This window comes from Polyergus mexicanus, unplaced genomic scaffold, assembly GCF_030449975.1.
Source record: "Polyergus mexicanus isolate NDT 795.1 unplaced genomic scaffold, iyPolMexi1.0 SCAF_1, whole genome shotgun sequence".
In the NCBI taxonomy this organism is placed as follows: Eukaryota; Metazoa; Arthropoda; class Insecta; order Hymenoptera; family Formicidae; genus Polyergus; species Polyergus mexicanus.
The window spans coordinates 2,853,480-2,872,223 of record NW_027223321.1 but is presented as its reverse complement, the minus strand read 5'-3'; the positions used below and the strand labels follow the sequence as shown (position 1 = coordinate 2,872,223).

At 31.6% G+C, this 18,744-nt stretch overlaps 1 protein-coding gene across 8 annotated transcripts; it reads right to left on the bottom strand.

Annotated features, from left to right (window-relative positions):
- Window positions 1-613: 613 nt before the first annotated feature.
- On the bottom strand, window positions 614-18,229 carry LOC138945229 (phospholipid-transporting ATPase IF). Of its 8 annotated transcripts, XM_070316619.1 has the most exons (22): window positions 18,154-18,229; window positions 17,362-17,646; window positions 15,532-15,738; window positions 14,408-15,418; window positions 8,131-8,235; window positions 7,650-7,904; window positions 7,288-7,437; window positions 6,861-7,156; window positions 6,438-6,652; window positions 5,933-6,219; window positions 5,652-5,831; window positions 5,364-5,511; window positions 4,972-5,114; window positions 4,486-4,725; window positions 3,996-4,138; window positions 3,339-3,498; window positions 2,959-3,267; window positions 2,471-2,657; window positions 2,134-2,279; window positions 1,782-1,885; window positions 1,446-1,665; window positions 614-1,176 (listed from the first exon to the last, which is right to left on the bottom strand). In XM_070316619.1, the coding sequence occupies exons 4-22, from the start codon at window positions 14,525-14,527 to the stop codon at window positions 1,126-1,128; spliced, it is 3,459 nt and encodes a 1,152-aa protein (XP_070172720.1). In that variant the 5' UTR covers window positions 14,528-15,418; window positions 15,532-15,738; window positions 17,362-17,646; window positions 18,154-18,229; the 3' UTR covers window positions 614-1,125. The 8 variants fall into 8 exon arrangements, with proteins under 8 accessions (XP_070172720.1, XP_070172703.1, XP_070172750.1 ...); XM_070316602.1 differs by lacking the exons at window positions 17,362-17,646; window positions 18,154-18,229 and adding an exon at window positions 16,577-16,655; XM_070316649.1 differs by lacking the exons at window positions 17,362-17,646; window positions 18,154-18,229 and adding an exon at window positions 16,577-16,655 and having other exon boundaries at window positions 7,650-7,733.
- Between the last annotated feature and the right edge of the window lie 515 nt (window positions 18,230-18,744).

Genomic DNA, 18,744 nt, shown 5'->3' with positions numbered 1-18,744 from the left:
AGGAAATTATTAAAGGTTTTATTGAAAGTAAAAACTGCAATACATTTATTTAATATATATTTATTTACATCTCATTAATACTTTTTAAATAAATCCAGACATAGTAAGTAAAAAATTCGCGTATTATTTCTTAAGTGCATTAAATATTATGCAAATGTGCATATGTACATACATACATTGATCATAAGGCACACTTCGTATTTCTTATAAATCGTATATACAATTCATATATATACATGAAATTATATATTAAGAAACATATAACTATATCGCGCGATAAAATATGCAGTTTATCGGGACTCGAAGAAATCACAGTTTCGTTGTTTGCTTATCGCATACATTTCTTATATTGTCATTACAAGAACAATGTATTGATATTTAACACATACAACATTATTATATTACGATAGAGATGCCGTACACAAGCTTCATTACTTATTTCTATATAGAACTTTCTTATAAAATAATTTAATTATAGATATTTGTTTTTGAGTTTGTTAAGAATTCGCTGATTTAGTGTTAAACTGTTATACATTTTAAATATACTTGTTTGTGAATTTTCTACAAATAATGATTATTTATCTATTTTCTTGTAATCATTATTTATTTATGCCTTATATATATATATTGTACATGTGGCTTTATAATACATATATCGTTATCTATGTTTGTATACAAAAGTTAATTATAACGACTAGTAATAATTTGCAAGGATAATGTTTAATTTAATAATTGCAAAAAAGTGTTTTTTTCCTACTTTATTATTAATATATTATATATTAGTCTTATTTTTATATTGTTAATAAATATAGAAAATGTCTATATATATATGGTACATTCTCAGGCTTGTTTAAAAATTATAGAAATGAGAAAAATGATAGCGATATCCATTGATAGCAATACAATTAATCTTGTAATTTATGTCGAAGTTTTGACTGAATTCGCCAACATATACATATATATATATATATATAACGACTAAGTTCATTTGATGATGTAATCGTATTAGCAACTTAAATTATATCGCTGATATGAAAGGAAATAAGATGCTAAAATAATCATTGGACTTCTTTGTTTGCATGAATAATATTGAACCGATCGAAGCAACAGTTTTTCCAGCATATATTATTCCGTTTTTTGAAACGAGAGACTACCTCTCTGAAATATGCGGTGTCCCTGGTAATAATTTACTTTCTTTAATGACATTGTAAACATTTCTCAATTTAATTAACTAATAATTATTTAATTAACTAAAAATCTTTAAAAATAATTGGAAAATATTGAATTTAAGAAATTAGATGAATGCAGATCAAATAAAATAAGAGGCATAGTTTATAATATTGGTGTGTGAACAAAAACTTAAAGAAAGAAATGAGAGATAGGGAGAGAGAGAGAGAGAGAAAGAGAGAGAATCTAATTTTATTAAATATTTTTATTATTATTACCGTTTGCGAGGAACTGCGTTCGTTGTAGTCATCGCTACAACTGAGAGGTTGTGGGGATTCCTCGTTTCTTCGTAGAATTTTCATTGGTCTGTAACTGTCATATGTGAGTAATAAATAATCAGGCGTTAAGCACACAACGACTACGATTATGGTAATTAACCAGAATGAGGGTGACATTAATAATTTTTGAAAGACTCCTAACATATCGCCATCGTATCTCCTGAAAAAACGATTGTAATCAACTATTTTCAGATAGAAATTATTTTTCTTTATAAATATAATCTATGGTAATTATTAATCATCGTAACTTCTCCGATAATATGAATTTATACTTACACATTTATAACTGAATAGCAAAATGCGCTTAGGAAGAATACTAATTCGGAAAGTATTACGCTTAGAACTAATGGAAGTGTCCAATACGAGCTACGCAACAAAATCTGAAATAATATTATTGTCATCAATGATACGTGATTGTATAATTTATTGTAACATCTATACTAGATCGTTGATTCGAAAGATAAGAATCCGATTAAAAGGTTTCAACTGTTAAGATAATAAAATTTTTCTTATACGCGATGAAGCATATAAAATACTCAAGTGTATTGTTTTTTTAATCTGAATTAGATGATTCAAATCAACGAGCTTAATCTACATATTATATAACGCCACTATTATGTATATGTACCTGTAAGTTTGCTAGCAAAGTGACTATATGAAAAATGCATGTACTATAAGTCCAGTGTCCAACCGGCGTATTATCGTATAAATACGTTGGATTGATGTATGAGATACAATATATTATAAAATATGTTATTCCTGTATGCCATAATCCTAAAAAATAATAAGGAAGTCAGTATCTGTCTATCGATGTGTTGGACTAATTCTATAAAAAAGTAACACGTCATGGCATATAACAAATAATTTTTATATATTAATGTTTTATTATCTTTATTTAAAGAAAATAAATTTTATATTAGCTGAAAAAAAAAAAGAAAATTATTAAACTCTCTGCGTATACGAACCTAAAAGCAGCCATACCATGAACTGTTTCCTCGACATTAAATAATTTTTTTTATTAAGTTTATACAAATACGGATGTCGCATAAGCTTTTCCGCACTGTGATCCTGTTCCAATAATCCGTACAGTAATATTGGTAGTGACGTGAATATCAAGTTAAAACACATTAGAAATACACCGTCATATAGTTCCTATAAAAATATATAGAATAATATATGTTGTTAGTTTATATTATACGATATATGGTTTTTAAATTATTCGATAATTAAAATTTATAAAAAAATTATAACAAGGATTAAATATGTAACAATTTTGTTTATTAACCCAATCGTAAAGAAATATTGTCGATATATTTTAGAGGGCTATTAAATACAAAAATAAAAATGACATGTGATATGCGAAATAAAAGATAATTTATTTACGTAACGTAAATATAACACACCAAGGATTTTTTCGACAGAACGAAAACACAGGATATTATTATCCTCTCACCTGCGTAGAGAAACCGTTGTGAATGCCGAATAGCACCTGTGGCGTTATAAATACTACATTTTTGTAAAAGAAATACTGCATCAAGATGCTGATGCGTAAATAATACCAATGGCCGTGCACTAACAACGCTTTTTTCAAATACATAAACTTTGTGAAAGCAAAGTCGGCGGATATCGACGCCTGGCGACCTTCCTTTCCCAATATTCCGATTCCCACATGAGCTTCCTGTATCATCGAGACATCGTTACCGCCGTCGCCGATGGCCGCGGTGTGCGGCCGACTTTGTGCAGTTTTTATCAGATGCACAATCTGTATCGGATTTAATATATTTAATATATTTTTTTAATGATATATCAAGTATTTATATCGAGTAATCGTACCTCGCTTTTTTGCAACGGTGTCAATCTGCAACAGACAACCGCTTCACAGGCCATTCCGATGGATTTCAATAATCCAGGACAATTTCGTAAGGTCGCCGCCAAGCTCGTACCATCTATTATCAAACCATATTGCTTGTGCGGTTCTAATTTCACTTTGCGGCTGTAAAATAGAAACAATATTGTATGTAGGATTAATATATTTTACTTTCTTAAATGGAATCTCAATATATTATCATTAATAAGCAACGGTTTTAGTTATAAGTATAAACTGAAAACACTGACGCCTCACTAAAAATAAAAAGAATCAGTGGTAATAATCGATTTTTCAGTGAAATTTCTCTTACTGCAATAATTAGAAATATATATATATATATATTTATATTTATATACAAAAGACAAAGTATGAGTATTTTCACTGAAAATCAATGAAATATTCACTGATTTTTGATGAATCTTAGCACTGCTTTAATTAACAACATTTTTACTAATTTCAGTTTTATGAAAAATTATTTGTGTAGATATTTTGGCAGAATCTGTATTGTATGTGTGTGTATGTGTGAGCAGTTAGTGCGTAAGAAATAATATGAGTAGTTAAGCAGATAACACAACTGATATAAAGAGAAAATAAAATTTTGGGCATATAAGCTGCACACTAACTCGAAAGTAGTAAGCATCAGGAAACAGGATTGTCCTGAGGTCTCTTCCATCAGTCTTAAAACTTCGGTACCCTTTTTAAAGTGACCGCAGAGAAAAGCAATGTTCTCCGCAGTTTCTGCTTTATCTCCGGTAAGTACCCATATCTAAACACAAAAGATTCACGAAGTTGAATATTATTCTTCTCGCAGTTAATTTAGTTAATTATTTTTTCAATTAATTATTCCATCTTTCAAAATCTTTTTAGAAATTTAAGAAAGACATACACCACATATTTAATGCATTTTTTGTAAAAAATAAAAATTAAACAGGATAAATATAATATATATGAAATTATACTTTTGAGGATATATAGCTTAGAAAAGAATAATATAATTTTAAAATTCGATTATATATATATATTGGTTGTGATAAAACCGATATGTGATTTGATAGATAAATAGTAATGGGTTAACGATTAATGATTTGTATAAAGACGATATAATAAACTAACTTTTATTCCAGCGACTCGTAAGCATTCCAAGGTTTCTTGCACATCGTCTTGTAGACGATCTTCCACTGCAGTTACTCCGAGCAAGGTAAGTTCGCTCTCCATAAGATTGTACGCACGTGTCATATGCGTTTCTCTCTCTGTCCCGATCATTTGTCTCGCCTGCTCGATGTTTCCCGACAGCCTATTGTATTCAGATTGATCCATCTTTTTATACGCTATAACCAATGTTCGCAAGCCTCTCTGAAAAAGAATTAAGAGATATTTTAATAGAGAGAGAGAGAGAGATAAATTCTATAATATAATAGAATATACAGTATAAAATTTGTTTAATCTGAAAAAACAAAAATAAATATATATGTATTATATTCTATAATATAATATTAAAACCAAAGAAAAAAGAAATGTTAAGCATTTGTTTGTAATCAGATAAATTTTGCTTTCTAAATTGGATTGATCTCATACTGTATCATGCCGAGACCAACATACCATGGAGAAATCGGCAACATGAAGGGAAGCTTCTTGAACCTTCCCTTGCACGATCAATGGAAGAACAGATGAATCCGCACCCTTACAATACAGCCAAATATCATTTGCCGAATCTTTCACTATTATCGACATTCTCTTTCGTTCTGTTCAAAATACATAATATTAATAATATTTATCCCTCTAGTCTTCAAATAATGATAATTTAATTCTTGTTTATGATTAATGATTATATGTAATTTATGAATAATGTTTGGATAATTATTCGAGTGACATAATTATTTTACTAATTATTTTATTATATATGTGATATTTAATTGTTATTTAATTCATTATTGTGTTTAATATTGATTTATTCTGATTTTTCAAACCGTACCGTGTATTTGCATACGTACCAGAAGTGAACTCTAGTATCTCTAGTTTTTGGAAAACCATCACGTTTTTGTTAATCTGAATATACATTTCCTCGTTGGTACCCTTCTGAAAAATAACACCGCATCTGGCACTTGCCTCTACTAGTGCCTTCTCATCTGCCGATGCTGCCTGCCATATGTTACATGTATTTGTACATATCTTTATACAGAGTTAATCGCGCACATGTGTTTACGCTTCTTCGTAGATAAACATTAGCATTGGTTAAACATCGCAAATTTGATATTTGCATACGCGAGTTATTTTTATACCTGATATTGCGGTAAATCCGGATGCATCATCAACGAACTGTTGACCCTCGTGATTTTTTTTAATCTGAAGCTTTCGCGAAATGAAGTGCGTTTGGCTACGATATCGGGACGAAGGCTCGGCGGTGCGATTTGGACCATGTGACATAGCGATATACTTATCATAAAGTGCCAGATGTTTTCCTATAATCGAGTATTATAGTAATAATATTAAAATTATTATTTTTTTATACATAATAATAATCAATATTATATTTTTTTTTTTGAGTTCGCATGGATTTTACCTCCCATGACGTTAGTTTGACAGCTTCATCTTCGTTCCCGCTTGATGGCAATAGATAAAGATTCCCGTCGCAATCTTTCTCCATGTATATGTTGCCATCGATCGAGCAACCTCTGAATATCATCAAATTTTCAGTGAGCGTACCGGTCTTGTCAGTAAATAAATATTCGATCTGGCCAAGCTCTTCGTTCAAGTCCGACGTGTTGGCGAGTGCTGGCTGATCGTTGGCCGCATCGTACATGTCCAAATCCCAGGCGAAAAATAACGAGCCGAAGAACTTTTGTAATTCTGAAAAAATATACGCAAATCTTCGTCGATATTTATGTGGATTTTTAATTCGAATGTATTTTATAAATATATATTTTTCATATTCATATTCAGAATTTCAAAGGAATGAGAGAAAGAGAGATAGGAGAAAAAAATTTAAATAATTTTATTTCAAAATAGAAAGCTTTTTATGATAAGAAAGAAGACTTAGATAGAAATGTCAAATAGAAATGTCTCACCGACAGTAACATATAATGATATCGGTACGATGTAATTAAATAAGATAAGAAAGCTCAGAATATCCGCAATCAGCGTAGAAAAATTGATTTCAGGTGATGGACCGAAATAACTGTCCCATTTTTCATAGGATTCAACGTATATCTTCAGTATAATAGATACTAATACTTCAATCAACAGTATCACGACATATACAATAAGATATTTATTGATTGATCTGCAAATAATATAATATTTGGATAAGTATAAATCTAAACAGCAATCTCTATTCTAAATAAAAAAAAAATAATATTTCTTAAATATATAATTTAAGTTTCTCTTGAAAATATAGCAATTGTGATAGCAAAAATGCAAGCAGATTTAGCGAAAGCAAATAGTAATATCAGTTGTTTATTTTTATATATAAGTAAAGCTTAATTAATTACTTCTCGGCGGTGGAGAATTTATTACTGACTATCTTTGAATTGAGTGACAGTTTTGTATCCTGTCCGGTATAAACTGCACAACCAACCACATATTCGGTGTCTTTTAGCCTCGATCCACGCAGCAAGAGATTATCTATCGTCAAATGCCCGTTCGTTATTTCGCTGCCATTGTTAATCTCAAGCTTGCCGTGGAAATTATAAAGATTTGCCAAAGGATGTTGACACGTAATTGTTGCTTTCATAGCCACTATATGCGAAAGCGATATTTTCGAGACCACTTTCGGAACATTCAACGTCTAAAAAAATTATAATCTTATAACAATCAGAAATATATGATAATTTAAATATTAAAAAGATTTTTGATTGTATTATAAGTTTTATCAGAGGAAAGGACATGTCATGTCTAATCTTTAAATATGTAGATTACCTTTAGATTTGTTTCTCCGTCGAGATTAGATGTCGTGACATAACAACATCCGGGAGTCTCGCTATAAAGAAGTACGATATCACATGGCACATCCTCATCCCGAGATACTTTTACGAGATCACCTACCACTATTTGCTCGCAATATATATTCTATAAATATCATATATTATTTACATATAAAACATAAGAGCAGATTTAACACGAGCATTTCAATCGTTAGAAATATTTTCCACATTTTATAATTTTAATTTGAAAATCATAAATTTTAGAAAATAGCATTAAACAATTTTTTTATTATGTTAAAATTAATAAAGCGTTTAAATTACGATATTATATTTATCATAAATAACGCGGCAACGAACCTGTGTACATTTGTTGCGGATCACATTAACTGATCTCTCATTATCTCGTTGATCCGTCTTATAGCGCAAGTAATCTTCGTATCCCTGTTTACATGCGGTCACCACGATAACGAATGATAAAGGCAAGGCATTGGTTATGGGCGAAATAGGTGAGTCTATCGAAAGCGTGATTATTGTAGTTAGCAGGAAATAAAAATTCGCTATTCGCCGGAACTGCTCGAAGAAATTCTTTGGAATGAAGTTCCATATTGTGTACTGTAGATTACGGAGATAATATTAATATATCGCTAAAATATTTTTAGATATGTGCAAAAGTTTTAGAAATTATGATAATTATTTTAAAACGTCAGCGGAATATGACGTTAAGATACTATAATAATTTTTATATACAATTGAAATATATTTTTCAATATTATTTTAAAATAAAATACTAGAATAATATTATTTTAAAATAGAAAAAAAGCACACACGCGAGATATACCTTATGCGATTTGATGTGATTGTTGGTAAAATGTGTTTCTAATGGATCATTTGTAGGATTAATATTCACGATTCTGTGATCGCTAAACACTGAAGATGTAGCACCCTATATGTAAACAAAAAAAAAAAAAGAAATATTACCTCAAATAAATAAATTTAAGAAGTTTATACGCATAAATCGCGCTTTGATTGCAATTTCTAACGATTGCGAGACTACGGTAAGAGACGTGAACTTGTTTTCAAGTCCAATTCTCATCCGAAAACAAAGATTAATCGCGAATTCTAATTACAACTGTGAATGCGGGTCTTAGAAGTCGAAAATTAATCGCGATCAAAAGTCACAATGACGTAAAGCGATACTATATATATAAATAAATTATCTGTTTGTCTGACTTGTTCGCAAAATCAAATATCCAAAATTGTTTAACTTTCTATTTTTCACGCGTGGTACCACATCTCTGACACTCGTTTGCGCTGCAGCAACAAATGGGGGGGCAATGTACGCGAAACTACAACCTTATCAAAGTACACGATTCGTCGCGTCGTATTTATACCAGCAATTCGTACGTTATCTGCACTCAAACTGGAAAAATCCTAAATACAAGAATAAATTTCCTAAATCCATTATCAAGCAATTTCACAAGGATCTAGTATGCTGCAAACGCGATAATGGCGATAAGAAGGATAACATGCTTAACATGAGCAATAGCCAATACTTGGATTACATGTACAAGGCATGGCTCGAGGATCAGAAATCTGTGAGTTCCTCGTGGGACTTATATTTCAAATTGATCCACACGAAAAGCTCGAAAGATTCTCATGCTAAATCCAGTTCGGTTCGCGTCAGTTCATCCCCTAAATTAATGACATCGAAATTAGAAGGACAATCGAACAGTGAGTCTGCTTTGATGAATTCTATTTAAGATCCACACGATGAGATCATTTTCGGACAATTGCGGTTAGAATAAATAATCGATATTACACACAAGTGTAATATTGATTTCAATTTTATCGTAATTTATATATAATGTAGAATAATATAAATATTGTATTTTATATAAAGATTTTCTTTTATCGGTGTCTGAAATTTAAAAAAATATTATTAATAATAAAACTGAATTTTTTAGATGTTGTTTAATTAACGTGTAATAACTTTTACATTTATAATACAATAATTTATAATAATAAAAGTTTGCATAAAAAATTATAAATGTTATAAAATAATAGAATAAAAATATATTTTACTGATTTATATTTTTTATTAATTTATTAATTTAATATAGTAATTTATAAAAATGAATTCAAGTTTAATATATGTATAATTGTGTGCTTTGTAATACATTTATTACTTTATATTTATATTTTATTATTTTATATAAGTAGTATATACATGTGACACATATGCAATATAGTAGCTAAATAAATGTATTTTGTGAATTGCCTAGATATACTACAATAACTAATCTGCCTGTCTAGTTAATCATACATACGTTTTTTCGTATGCTTATATAATAGAACCGTCGTTTCCAAAAAAATTCTCCGTTCGGGGGAAATCAGATGATCAGGGTAATCAATATATAATCGATGCACTCCGTATCAATGCCACGATCCGCGCTTATCAGGTACGTCTCTCAAAAATAAATTTCGCAAACAAGCGCCGTATATAACTATTTTATACATTTATTGAGACTTATTTTATTCGCTCAAGGCACGTGGGCACCTTATAGCCGATACAGATCCGTTGGGCATACAGAATCCGGAGTCGGCGAAGCTGCAGGGCACCGCGAATTTGCCACCGGCAATTGTGGTGCGACAGCATCTTAAGGGCATGACGGAAGCGGATATGAATAAGGAATTCCCTCTCGGTTCCTTGACCGTTATCGGTGGCGACAAGGAAAAATTAACATTGCGAGAGATACTGATGAGGCTCAATAAAATCTACTGTGGTCATTTGGGCCTGGAATATACGTACATTCATGATCTCAATGTGGTACGCGCGAGTCGTGTCTAATTAGAATTTCATTATCGCAGGAAGTGTTGTTACGCAAGTATGCATTTTGTACTTGAACGCGCGATATTTCGCGACAGTATAAATGCTGTGTAACAGATTAGATTGCGAATTTATTCTATCATTGTAATATTCTGTATACTTACGATTAGATTAAGTATCTAATCGAAAATCAAATTATAATTTTGCAATTAATACGAAGATACGAGCCGGAAATATATATTATGTGAAAATTGAGGAAGGAAAGAGAAACTTAAATGAGAAAAAAATTGTTTGGATTGCATTACGAGAATTTAAATGATTTTAATTATCACTTAATCGAAAAATTTTTCATTTTTGTTATAAGTCATTAGTTATTTATCAATAAAAATAATTTTTCATAAAATATACATACAATAGCCGATAATTAAGTTCTGAGATCGTAGAAAGAATATTTCGCATATAAAGCTATACGAAATATATTGAAGATGCCTTTCATCAGTTAGATTGGTTGAGGGAAAAGTTTGAAATACCAGGCGCTTGGGAATTGCCCGCGGAGCACCGGAAGTGGATCTGGATGAATATCATGAGAGCCGTGAGTTTCGAGAATTTTCTAGCGAGAAAATACGGAACGGAGAAGAGATTCGGGCTAGAAGGTTGCGAAGCGTTTATACCGGCTATGGCGGAATGTATGGAAACATCGGCGTTAAATGGTGATAAACAAATTGTTAAACTTTAACCGACAGATGAATCTGAAACTTATTACTTATCTTTGAGCTTTCATAAATAATACGTTTGTTAGGGGTGGAAACTGTAGTCATTGGAATGGCCCATCGCGGTCGTCTGAATACTTTGGCAAACGTATGTTCGAAACCAATGAGTCAGTTGTTCACTCAGTTCAATCCGATTGCATTGGAGGGGTTCGGTTCCGGTGACGTTAAATATCATCTCGGGACGCATTCGGAAAAATTGTTAGAGAGGTGAAAGGAATTATATGTCACATTATGTAAAATTTATTTACAGCATTAATATGGATATGTCGAGCATCATTTTTAAAATCTTTGTTCTTTTTGCTTATTTTTTAAGTTTTTAAGTAAAGTTAGCGACGTTTATTATATCGTTATTTATTTATGCCGATTTATAGAACTAAGAAAACAATGTTTCTTTCTATAATGGCAAATTCCTCGCATTTGGAAGCAATCGATCCGGTCATAGTCGGTCGTGTGCGCGCCGAGCAAGTCGAGAAAGGTGATTTTAAACGTATGTATCGACGCGAATGCATGATTTTCTAATAAACGATTGCGAGTATTCTCAAATAAACCGGCTTCTTTAGAGGGCAAAAGATCCTTGGCTATTCTAGTTCATGGTGATGCCGCTTTTGCCGGTCAAGGTGTCGTTTACGAAACAATGCATCTCACCAATCTGCCAGAGTATACGACGGGTGGTGTCATGCATATCGTAATTAACAATCAAGTAGGGATTATTAATGACAATTTTTGTAAAGATAAATCTATAAATATTAATCAGAAAGTTCTAGTCTTATTATATTTTAATTAATTAAATTTTATTCAAATTTAATTATTTCTTTCTGTATTTTTTTTTAATGAGGAAAATAAAAGGCTAAGTTAAACTAAAATCAAAATTAAAATGTTGCTAAAAAGTAGGTTTTTAAATATATAATTATTATAATATCGATATTTATATTTGCATTATCTCTATTTTATTTTGCAATATCACTATTGCAATATTGCTATTTCAATTATAAATGTTAAATTGTTTAGAGATTTATATTCATGAATGTAATTTGATTTTAGATTGGTTTTACAACCGATCCAAGATATTCACGATCTAGCGCACACTGTACGGATGTGGCTCACGTTGTTAACGCTCCTATTTTTCATATACACGCTGATGATCCCGATTTAGTGATTTACTGTAGCAAGGTGGCCAGCGAGTATCGGTAAATCGCGATATAGATAAGGTTTAATTTTTAATTTTTATCCTATCGTTTCTTGATAAAAAATTACTTGAAATATTTAATCTTTGCTGAAACGTTATTGAAGTTGGAGAAGATATTTAAAATACTAAAATTTGAAAAGTTTTGACAAATAAAACTTTAAAAAAAAAAACAGTAGAATCGTTATAGAATCAATTTCAAGAATTTTTGATTTACGAAACATAAACTTATTCTTATTAATATATTACTATAGATATTTGTTTGAGACTCTAGTCAACACGTCTAACACGTTTTGTATTAAAAATTGAAATATTACAAAAATAAATGACGAATTTTTTAGAAAATATTGTCTGAGAGAAAATTATCTAAATTCGACAAGTAATCTATTGGTAACAGTTGCTGCGGCAAAATTGTTTATAATATATTATTTATTCTGAAGAAGAGGATTGAATATTATTCCAAGAATTGGCGAAAAAATTATATTTTATATCAGGGCCACCTTTCATAACGATGTAGTATTGGACATCGTTGGCTATCGAAGACAAGGGCACAATGAAATGGACGAACCGATGCTAACTCAACCGCTCATGTATAAACGCATAAAGGCTCATCCCAGTGTTCTTTCTATATACAGCGATAAGCTTCTTAAGGAAGGCGTGATAACGGAGGCTTTTGCAAAAGAAGTTCGGAAAAACCTCGCAATAATTAGCTTATTTAATCGTTATCTGTAATTTTAAATTCATAAATTTCCTCTATGGATAGGAAAAGGAAAAGTACATAAATCATTGCGAGGAAGAGTTCAGAAAAGCGCAAACCATTAGCTCGATGCAGATGAGAGATTGGCATGATTTACCCTGGACTGAATTCTTTTCGAATCAGAGTCCGAAACGTCTGATACCTCCGACTGGTATCGATTTAACGACTATCAAGACGATATGCAATGCTATATCTACTCCACCGACTGATATAGAGGCACATCTTCAAGTTAGTCGTAAAATATGCAAATATCGTGGACTTTGAAGTTCAAAAAAGTATATTCTTATTCATATTTATTTAAATTATCCCAGAAATCTACCATCCATCTTTGCAGATATTTTTGAAAGGAAAAAATACATTTTTGGATTTACAGAATTTCGCAGAATTTCAGCCTAGAATTTTATTCTCTTTAATCGATGTTCGATTTAATCCAAATAACGAACACATAAAAGTTTACGCGCGCAGGTACTCAGAGCAATGGACAGACGATCGAAACTCATGGCGTCTCGACAAATCGACTGGGCGATGGGGGAATGTCTAGCTTTTCTCAGTTTATTGAAAGAAGGTCATCACGTTAGATTATCCGGGCAAGATGTTGAACGAGGCACCTTCACCCAACGTATACATATCATTCACGATCAGAGCAGAGATAAGATTTATAAGAATATTCTGCACGGTGTTTTTCCCAGGCAAGCTTTATACACCGTCTCCAATTCGTCGTTATCGGAATACGGTGTATGCGGTGAGTGAGGTTCGAGGAAAAATTGATTAACATTAATTATTACGTCATATACGCGGCGATAATTATATCTATTTTTACGATCTGCCCGTCTCTTATTCGACGATATGTATTTGTCTGACTTTCCGTACGTTAGATTAGCGTATGAGTGATTATTTAACGCGAAATGTTAAACTGTTAAATTCTATTGTTCAGAAAAACTGTAATGATAAGCTTTTGAAAAGTAAGCGTAGAATGTTACAGCTGCATTATTTATTAATAAAATAAATATTGTAGAACTATTGAAGAAATATGAAGATATTAAAATTTAAGATTAATTCATCTTTTGGAATTTAATTGTAACAGTTAATTGTAATGATATATTATGATGATTAATATTTTATGAATGATTGACGAGAATAGGTTTTGAGGTGGGGTATTCGGCATATAATCACAACACTCTTACACTCTGGGAAGCACAGTTCGGCGATTTTTCCAATACCTGTCAGGTAACGTTCCTCGTTATTATTATTGTTTTTTACTTTTTAATAAAAATGTTATATAATTAATCTATGATCTCAAGTACAATATATTTTAATTCAAGATTTTAAATTAATTAAATTTAAAATTAAAGATTTATCTTCGATCGCGTTAATCCAATTGATATCAATCGGTCGTCGTACGATTAAATTGACGTTTAGGTCATACTAGACTGCCTGTTATGTTCTGGACAAGCCAAATGGGGTAGGCAGGTAGGATTAGTGTTGATGCTGCCGCATGGCATGGAGGCCCAAGGGCCGGAACATTCGTCCGCCAGATTGGAGAGATTCCTTCAGTTGTGCGACGACGAGTGTACTCACGTGCCCGGAACGGAGACCGGTACTTCCGCCGGCGAGACCGTCGAGCAGATCATGACCAGGCAGCTTTTTGAGATAAATTGGATCGTCTGTAATCCCTCGACACCCGCTAATCTGTTTCATCTTCTGCGTCGGCAGATACTGATGCCGTTTCGAAAACCGTTGGTTCGTTAAGTCTTTGTCTATATAATATACCGAGCGTTTTTGTCACCAGCGTTTTATACGGCAATATATTATAATTGCTATCTTTTAGAACAAAATACGTTTAAGCGAAAGTTGCAAGGTTTTGAAATGTTATATGCTTGGATAAAAAAAAATAAAAAATAAAAAGTAAAATCAATACAGATTTAATAGTTCCTTATCTCTTTTTGACATTTATGTCAATTTTGTGTTAATAGTTTCAACAACTTCAAGTTCTTTTTTTATTTTTTATAATGTTACATTTATAAGAAATCTATCAATCAAATCAATGAATTGATATAAATTCTTGAGGGGAGAACAAGTGCCGTAATAAAATCAGCTACTGAATATTTTCTTCGAGACTTTACAACTCTTGCTTGAAACATTTTTTTGCTAATCCCTTTCCTAGTACTTTCGGCAAAAATTCGCTTGTAATATCAATGCTGAAACATTCTGTGCATCCAGTAGCACATGAAATCGTTTTGCGCGATTCGCGAGGTGCCACATCGCGATGAAAAAATCGACGTTTCCGGAACGCGTTCACTTATGTCAGTTCGAATGAGCGTAACCGACTATACTGAATATTTAATACTCCAGACGGTTTATTTGTACCTTCCATTTTTTATCGATGTAAATTAAACGTGATAGCAAAAGACCGGTTTAAACGCGATTAGTCTAGTCACGATGCAATTATGTCATTTACATTATTTTTCATGAGGTATAATGTTAGTTCTTCGATTCTTATCACATTTTTTGATAATTTCATTATTTTCAAATTTATTTCATCGTAAAAAGATGTTAGATCAAAGTTTAGTCATACTTTTCGAGATTTGCCTGTAAAATGATTCATATAAGAATTTTTGTCTTTTCAATTTCTATGTTTATTTGTTATTATATTATATTATGGAGCATTTTTAATTTTATCAAAAAATTTTGTGCAAAATTACGTCTTCCATGCCGTTTAGGTTCTTATGACCCCCAAATCATTGCTGCGTCATCCAATGGCGATATCGAATTTCGAGGAGATGGGACCAGATACAACTTTCAAGCATGTTCTACCGGATCCTTCCGTGAAGCCCGGAAACGTGAAGAAAGTATTGCTCTGTACCGGGAAAGTATACTACGATTTGATCGTCGAGCGGCAGGAGAGACAACTGGAGGATAAAATAGCGATAATTAGAATCGAGCAGCTGTGCCCTTTTCCGTATCATCTTTTGGCGGCGGAAATAGCGAAGTTTCCGCGAGCCAAAGTGAGAAGCTTTTGATACAATAACACGCAATTTTAAAATTCATTTATCTATTTGTGTCGAATGGCAAAAAAATTCGATTTACGAAGTTGAATTCTAAAGTTGCGATAAAGTAAAAATAATAATAACAGCAATAGACTCAGAATACTAACAATTAAGTAGAAAAACTGGCAAATAAGAGCCAATACAGGAGACGATTTAAACGCCTTGGATTTTATCTGCAAGTTTTTCCATTTAATTGGAACTAAAAATAATTATATGCGTGCGCAGATCATGTGGCTGCAAGAGGAGCACAGGAATCAAGGCGCTTATTATTACGTGAGAGATAGGATAGCTTTAACCTTGGGCATTCCATTGGAAGATGTGAAGTATGGCGGTCGTCTTGCTTCGGCCGCACCGGCAACCGGCAGCAAGATCATTCATAAAAACGAGTATGATAATATAATGGCAATGGCAATGAGTCTCGATTAATTGCGTGAAAACGTGACAAAAACGTGATTTTTTTATTGAAAAAAATAATAGCATGTACCGTAAAATTATACGAGATTAGATAAGAAATATTTACGTGTATTATGTCAAGTGTATGAGAAATCAGAGGATAGAGTGTAAATATCTTCTTTTTTTATCAATAATTTATTACAATTAATTGTTATTATCTATTTATTTAATAATAATGAAAATGAGACGTGAAACTGGTTTTGATTACAGGTTTTTTTTTTTTTTTTTTTTTTTTTCATTGACTCACCGACAAACACAAATATTTAGCACTTTTTTGTGTTGTGTACGATGAAGTTTCTTTACTCAAACAATTCCACATCACATTCTACGTTCCTGTCGCGAAGGTAAGCACGAGTTGCAAGAACGCTCGGCGTGGAACTAAACGTTGATTAAGATGGGAAGCGCTAATATTACCGTCCTTGGTAGAAAAAAATTTACACCTCGGACAAAGGCTACGATCGTTAAACGTGGGCTCTCTCTTTAATAGCTTCTTCTATAGTCAGCTAATAACAATTTTTATTGTTTTTATTTTAAAGTAACATTTCTTGCATCATATCAAGAAATGAGATTCAGCGGAAAATATTTTCGCGCTCTATGCACTTTTCGAAAATACCGTAGATTGAAGGAGCGGTTGTGATAAATGTATCGATAATCCATCTTTATCACATTGAGTTACATAAACTTGTTCGATATCTCCAGTATTTGCATTCTTATTCATTCAAAGAATAAACTTTGATCATACCGGAATTATTATTATCTATTTATCATATCTTAAAACGGAAGTCCGTACAACGTGTAACAATATATTTCATCTACTCTTGCGGATTTTATTAATAAATCATAATTAAACAAAAATAAGTTTCGCAAATAAAAAGACTTAGATATTACTGAAAATTCTGAAAATTGTTGAAAAAAATATGATAACGTTTCAGAGATAAGATAACGCGAAATATTAAATGTTCGTCCAAAAAATTGAATAATTTTTTAAGGTAAAAATTTATGTGTCTTATATATATATGTATAACGTCTTACCATATCGTTGTGTTGACGATGTTGAAAATGACGAGCACTATTTCAGCAACAGGAAAGGACTTTTTCATTTGTTTCAACTTTACACTTGACTGATAAAAAATATGCACTTTATTTTGTATGCACCTCTAATCATTCTCACTATTACTAAATATATTTTTAGATATCACACAATGCGTGTGCGTTCCTGGTCGTTTATTAAGATGCACTTTAGTCTAATTACTATTTTCTTGATTTTGTTGCAACAGTTTTTTGCTATCGTCTAGGAAATTGTTCACGCAGCAAGCGCTGTAAACAAATTCATGCATTCACTTGAATATTCATGTGTAAAAAAGATACATTTTTATTGCATGCATGTGTAAAATGATGATCTCACAATTCATGCAAACTTCATTTGCAGTTAAAAGAAAGCAATTAATATTAATAATCGATAAAACTTAAAAACTATTTTAATTAATAACAATAAAATAATATCACAAGTAAATCGCAATATTACTTTAAATGTAAATGCAAATTTTTCAATTTTTCAATCTTTATATATGTATTATAACCGACATTACAATCTAAAAAAAAAAAAAAAAAAAAAAAAAAGCTGTTTTAAAATAGTAATTAATAATAATTAATTAATCAATATATGTGACAAAATTTAAACATTAATATAAGTATAGTTGTCCTTATCAATTGAAACAATAATATCTCGCGACATTCTATAATCGATCATCGCGTGCGCGATTAAAATCGAGGAATCGCTTGATGTTCTCGTCAGTATTGTTCATTAGTTTGTCTTTTACTTACCTATAAGTTTTTTTTATTTTCTTATGAAACGCGCTGCTGTTGGTCGACGGTATTTCCCTGCGAGCGAAAACCAATTATTCGCTGCCTATCGGCCAAGGGAGACCGATACTGAAATACTCGGTCGTGACAACGGATAAGAAAATCTTTATCAAGCGTTTTGCACATCTACTTCCATATCGGTCATTAGTGATTATATGAGTACGAACCGTCGCCTATCGCGAACAGGACAGATAAGCCAGTTAAAAAAAAGAAAAAAAAACTTGATTATCATTCGTTTTCCCCGTCGACACTAGTAGGGTTCTAATTTCGCGAGGAACAAATTCATCTTTTAATTAAATCTCGAGGATTTATTGAAAGAGTAAGCATTCGGTGATAATGATATGAAAGAGAGGTCAGAATCTTTACAGCAATAAGTTGAAGCAAGACATGTTAAGATCGATCTCCACTTTAGGACACGGAAAAAAAAAAATTAGCTGCCATAGCTAAAAACTGCGTGTGGTAACTAGATTTCAGTTGTAATATATGGACAGAGAACATCTTAGCTGCGACACCTATTTATTAAGCGCAACAGCAAACCGTTTTGCTGCAGTT

Bases quoted from the DNA above. Each gene is read 5' to 3' on its own strand.
- LOC138945229 (XM_070316619.1), bottom strand. From the start codon at position 14,527: ATGAAACAGATTAGCGGGTGTCGAGGGATTACAGACGATCCAATTTAT. The intron at 7,157-7,287 runs GTAATCTACATA...TAATTTTTTTAG, and splicing joins ACGGAGAAACAAATCTAAAG to ACGTTGAATGTTCCGAAAGT. The intron at 2,280-2,470 runs GTTCGTATACGC...ATTATTTTTTAG, and splicing joins CATGGTATGGCTGCTTTTAG to GATTATGGCATACAGGAATA.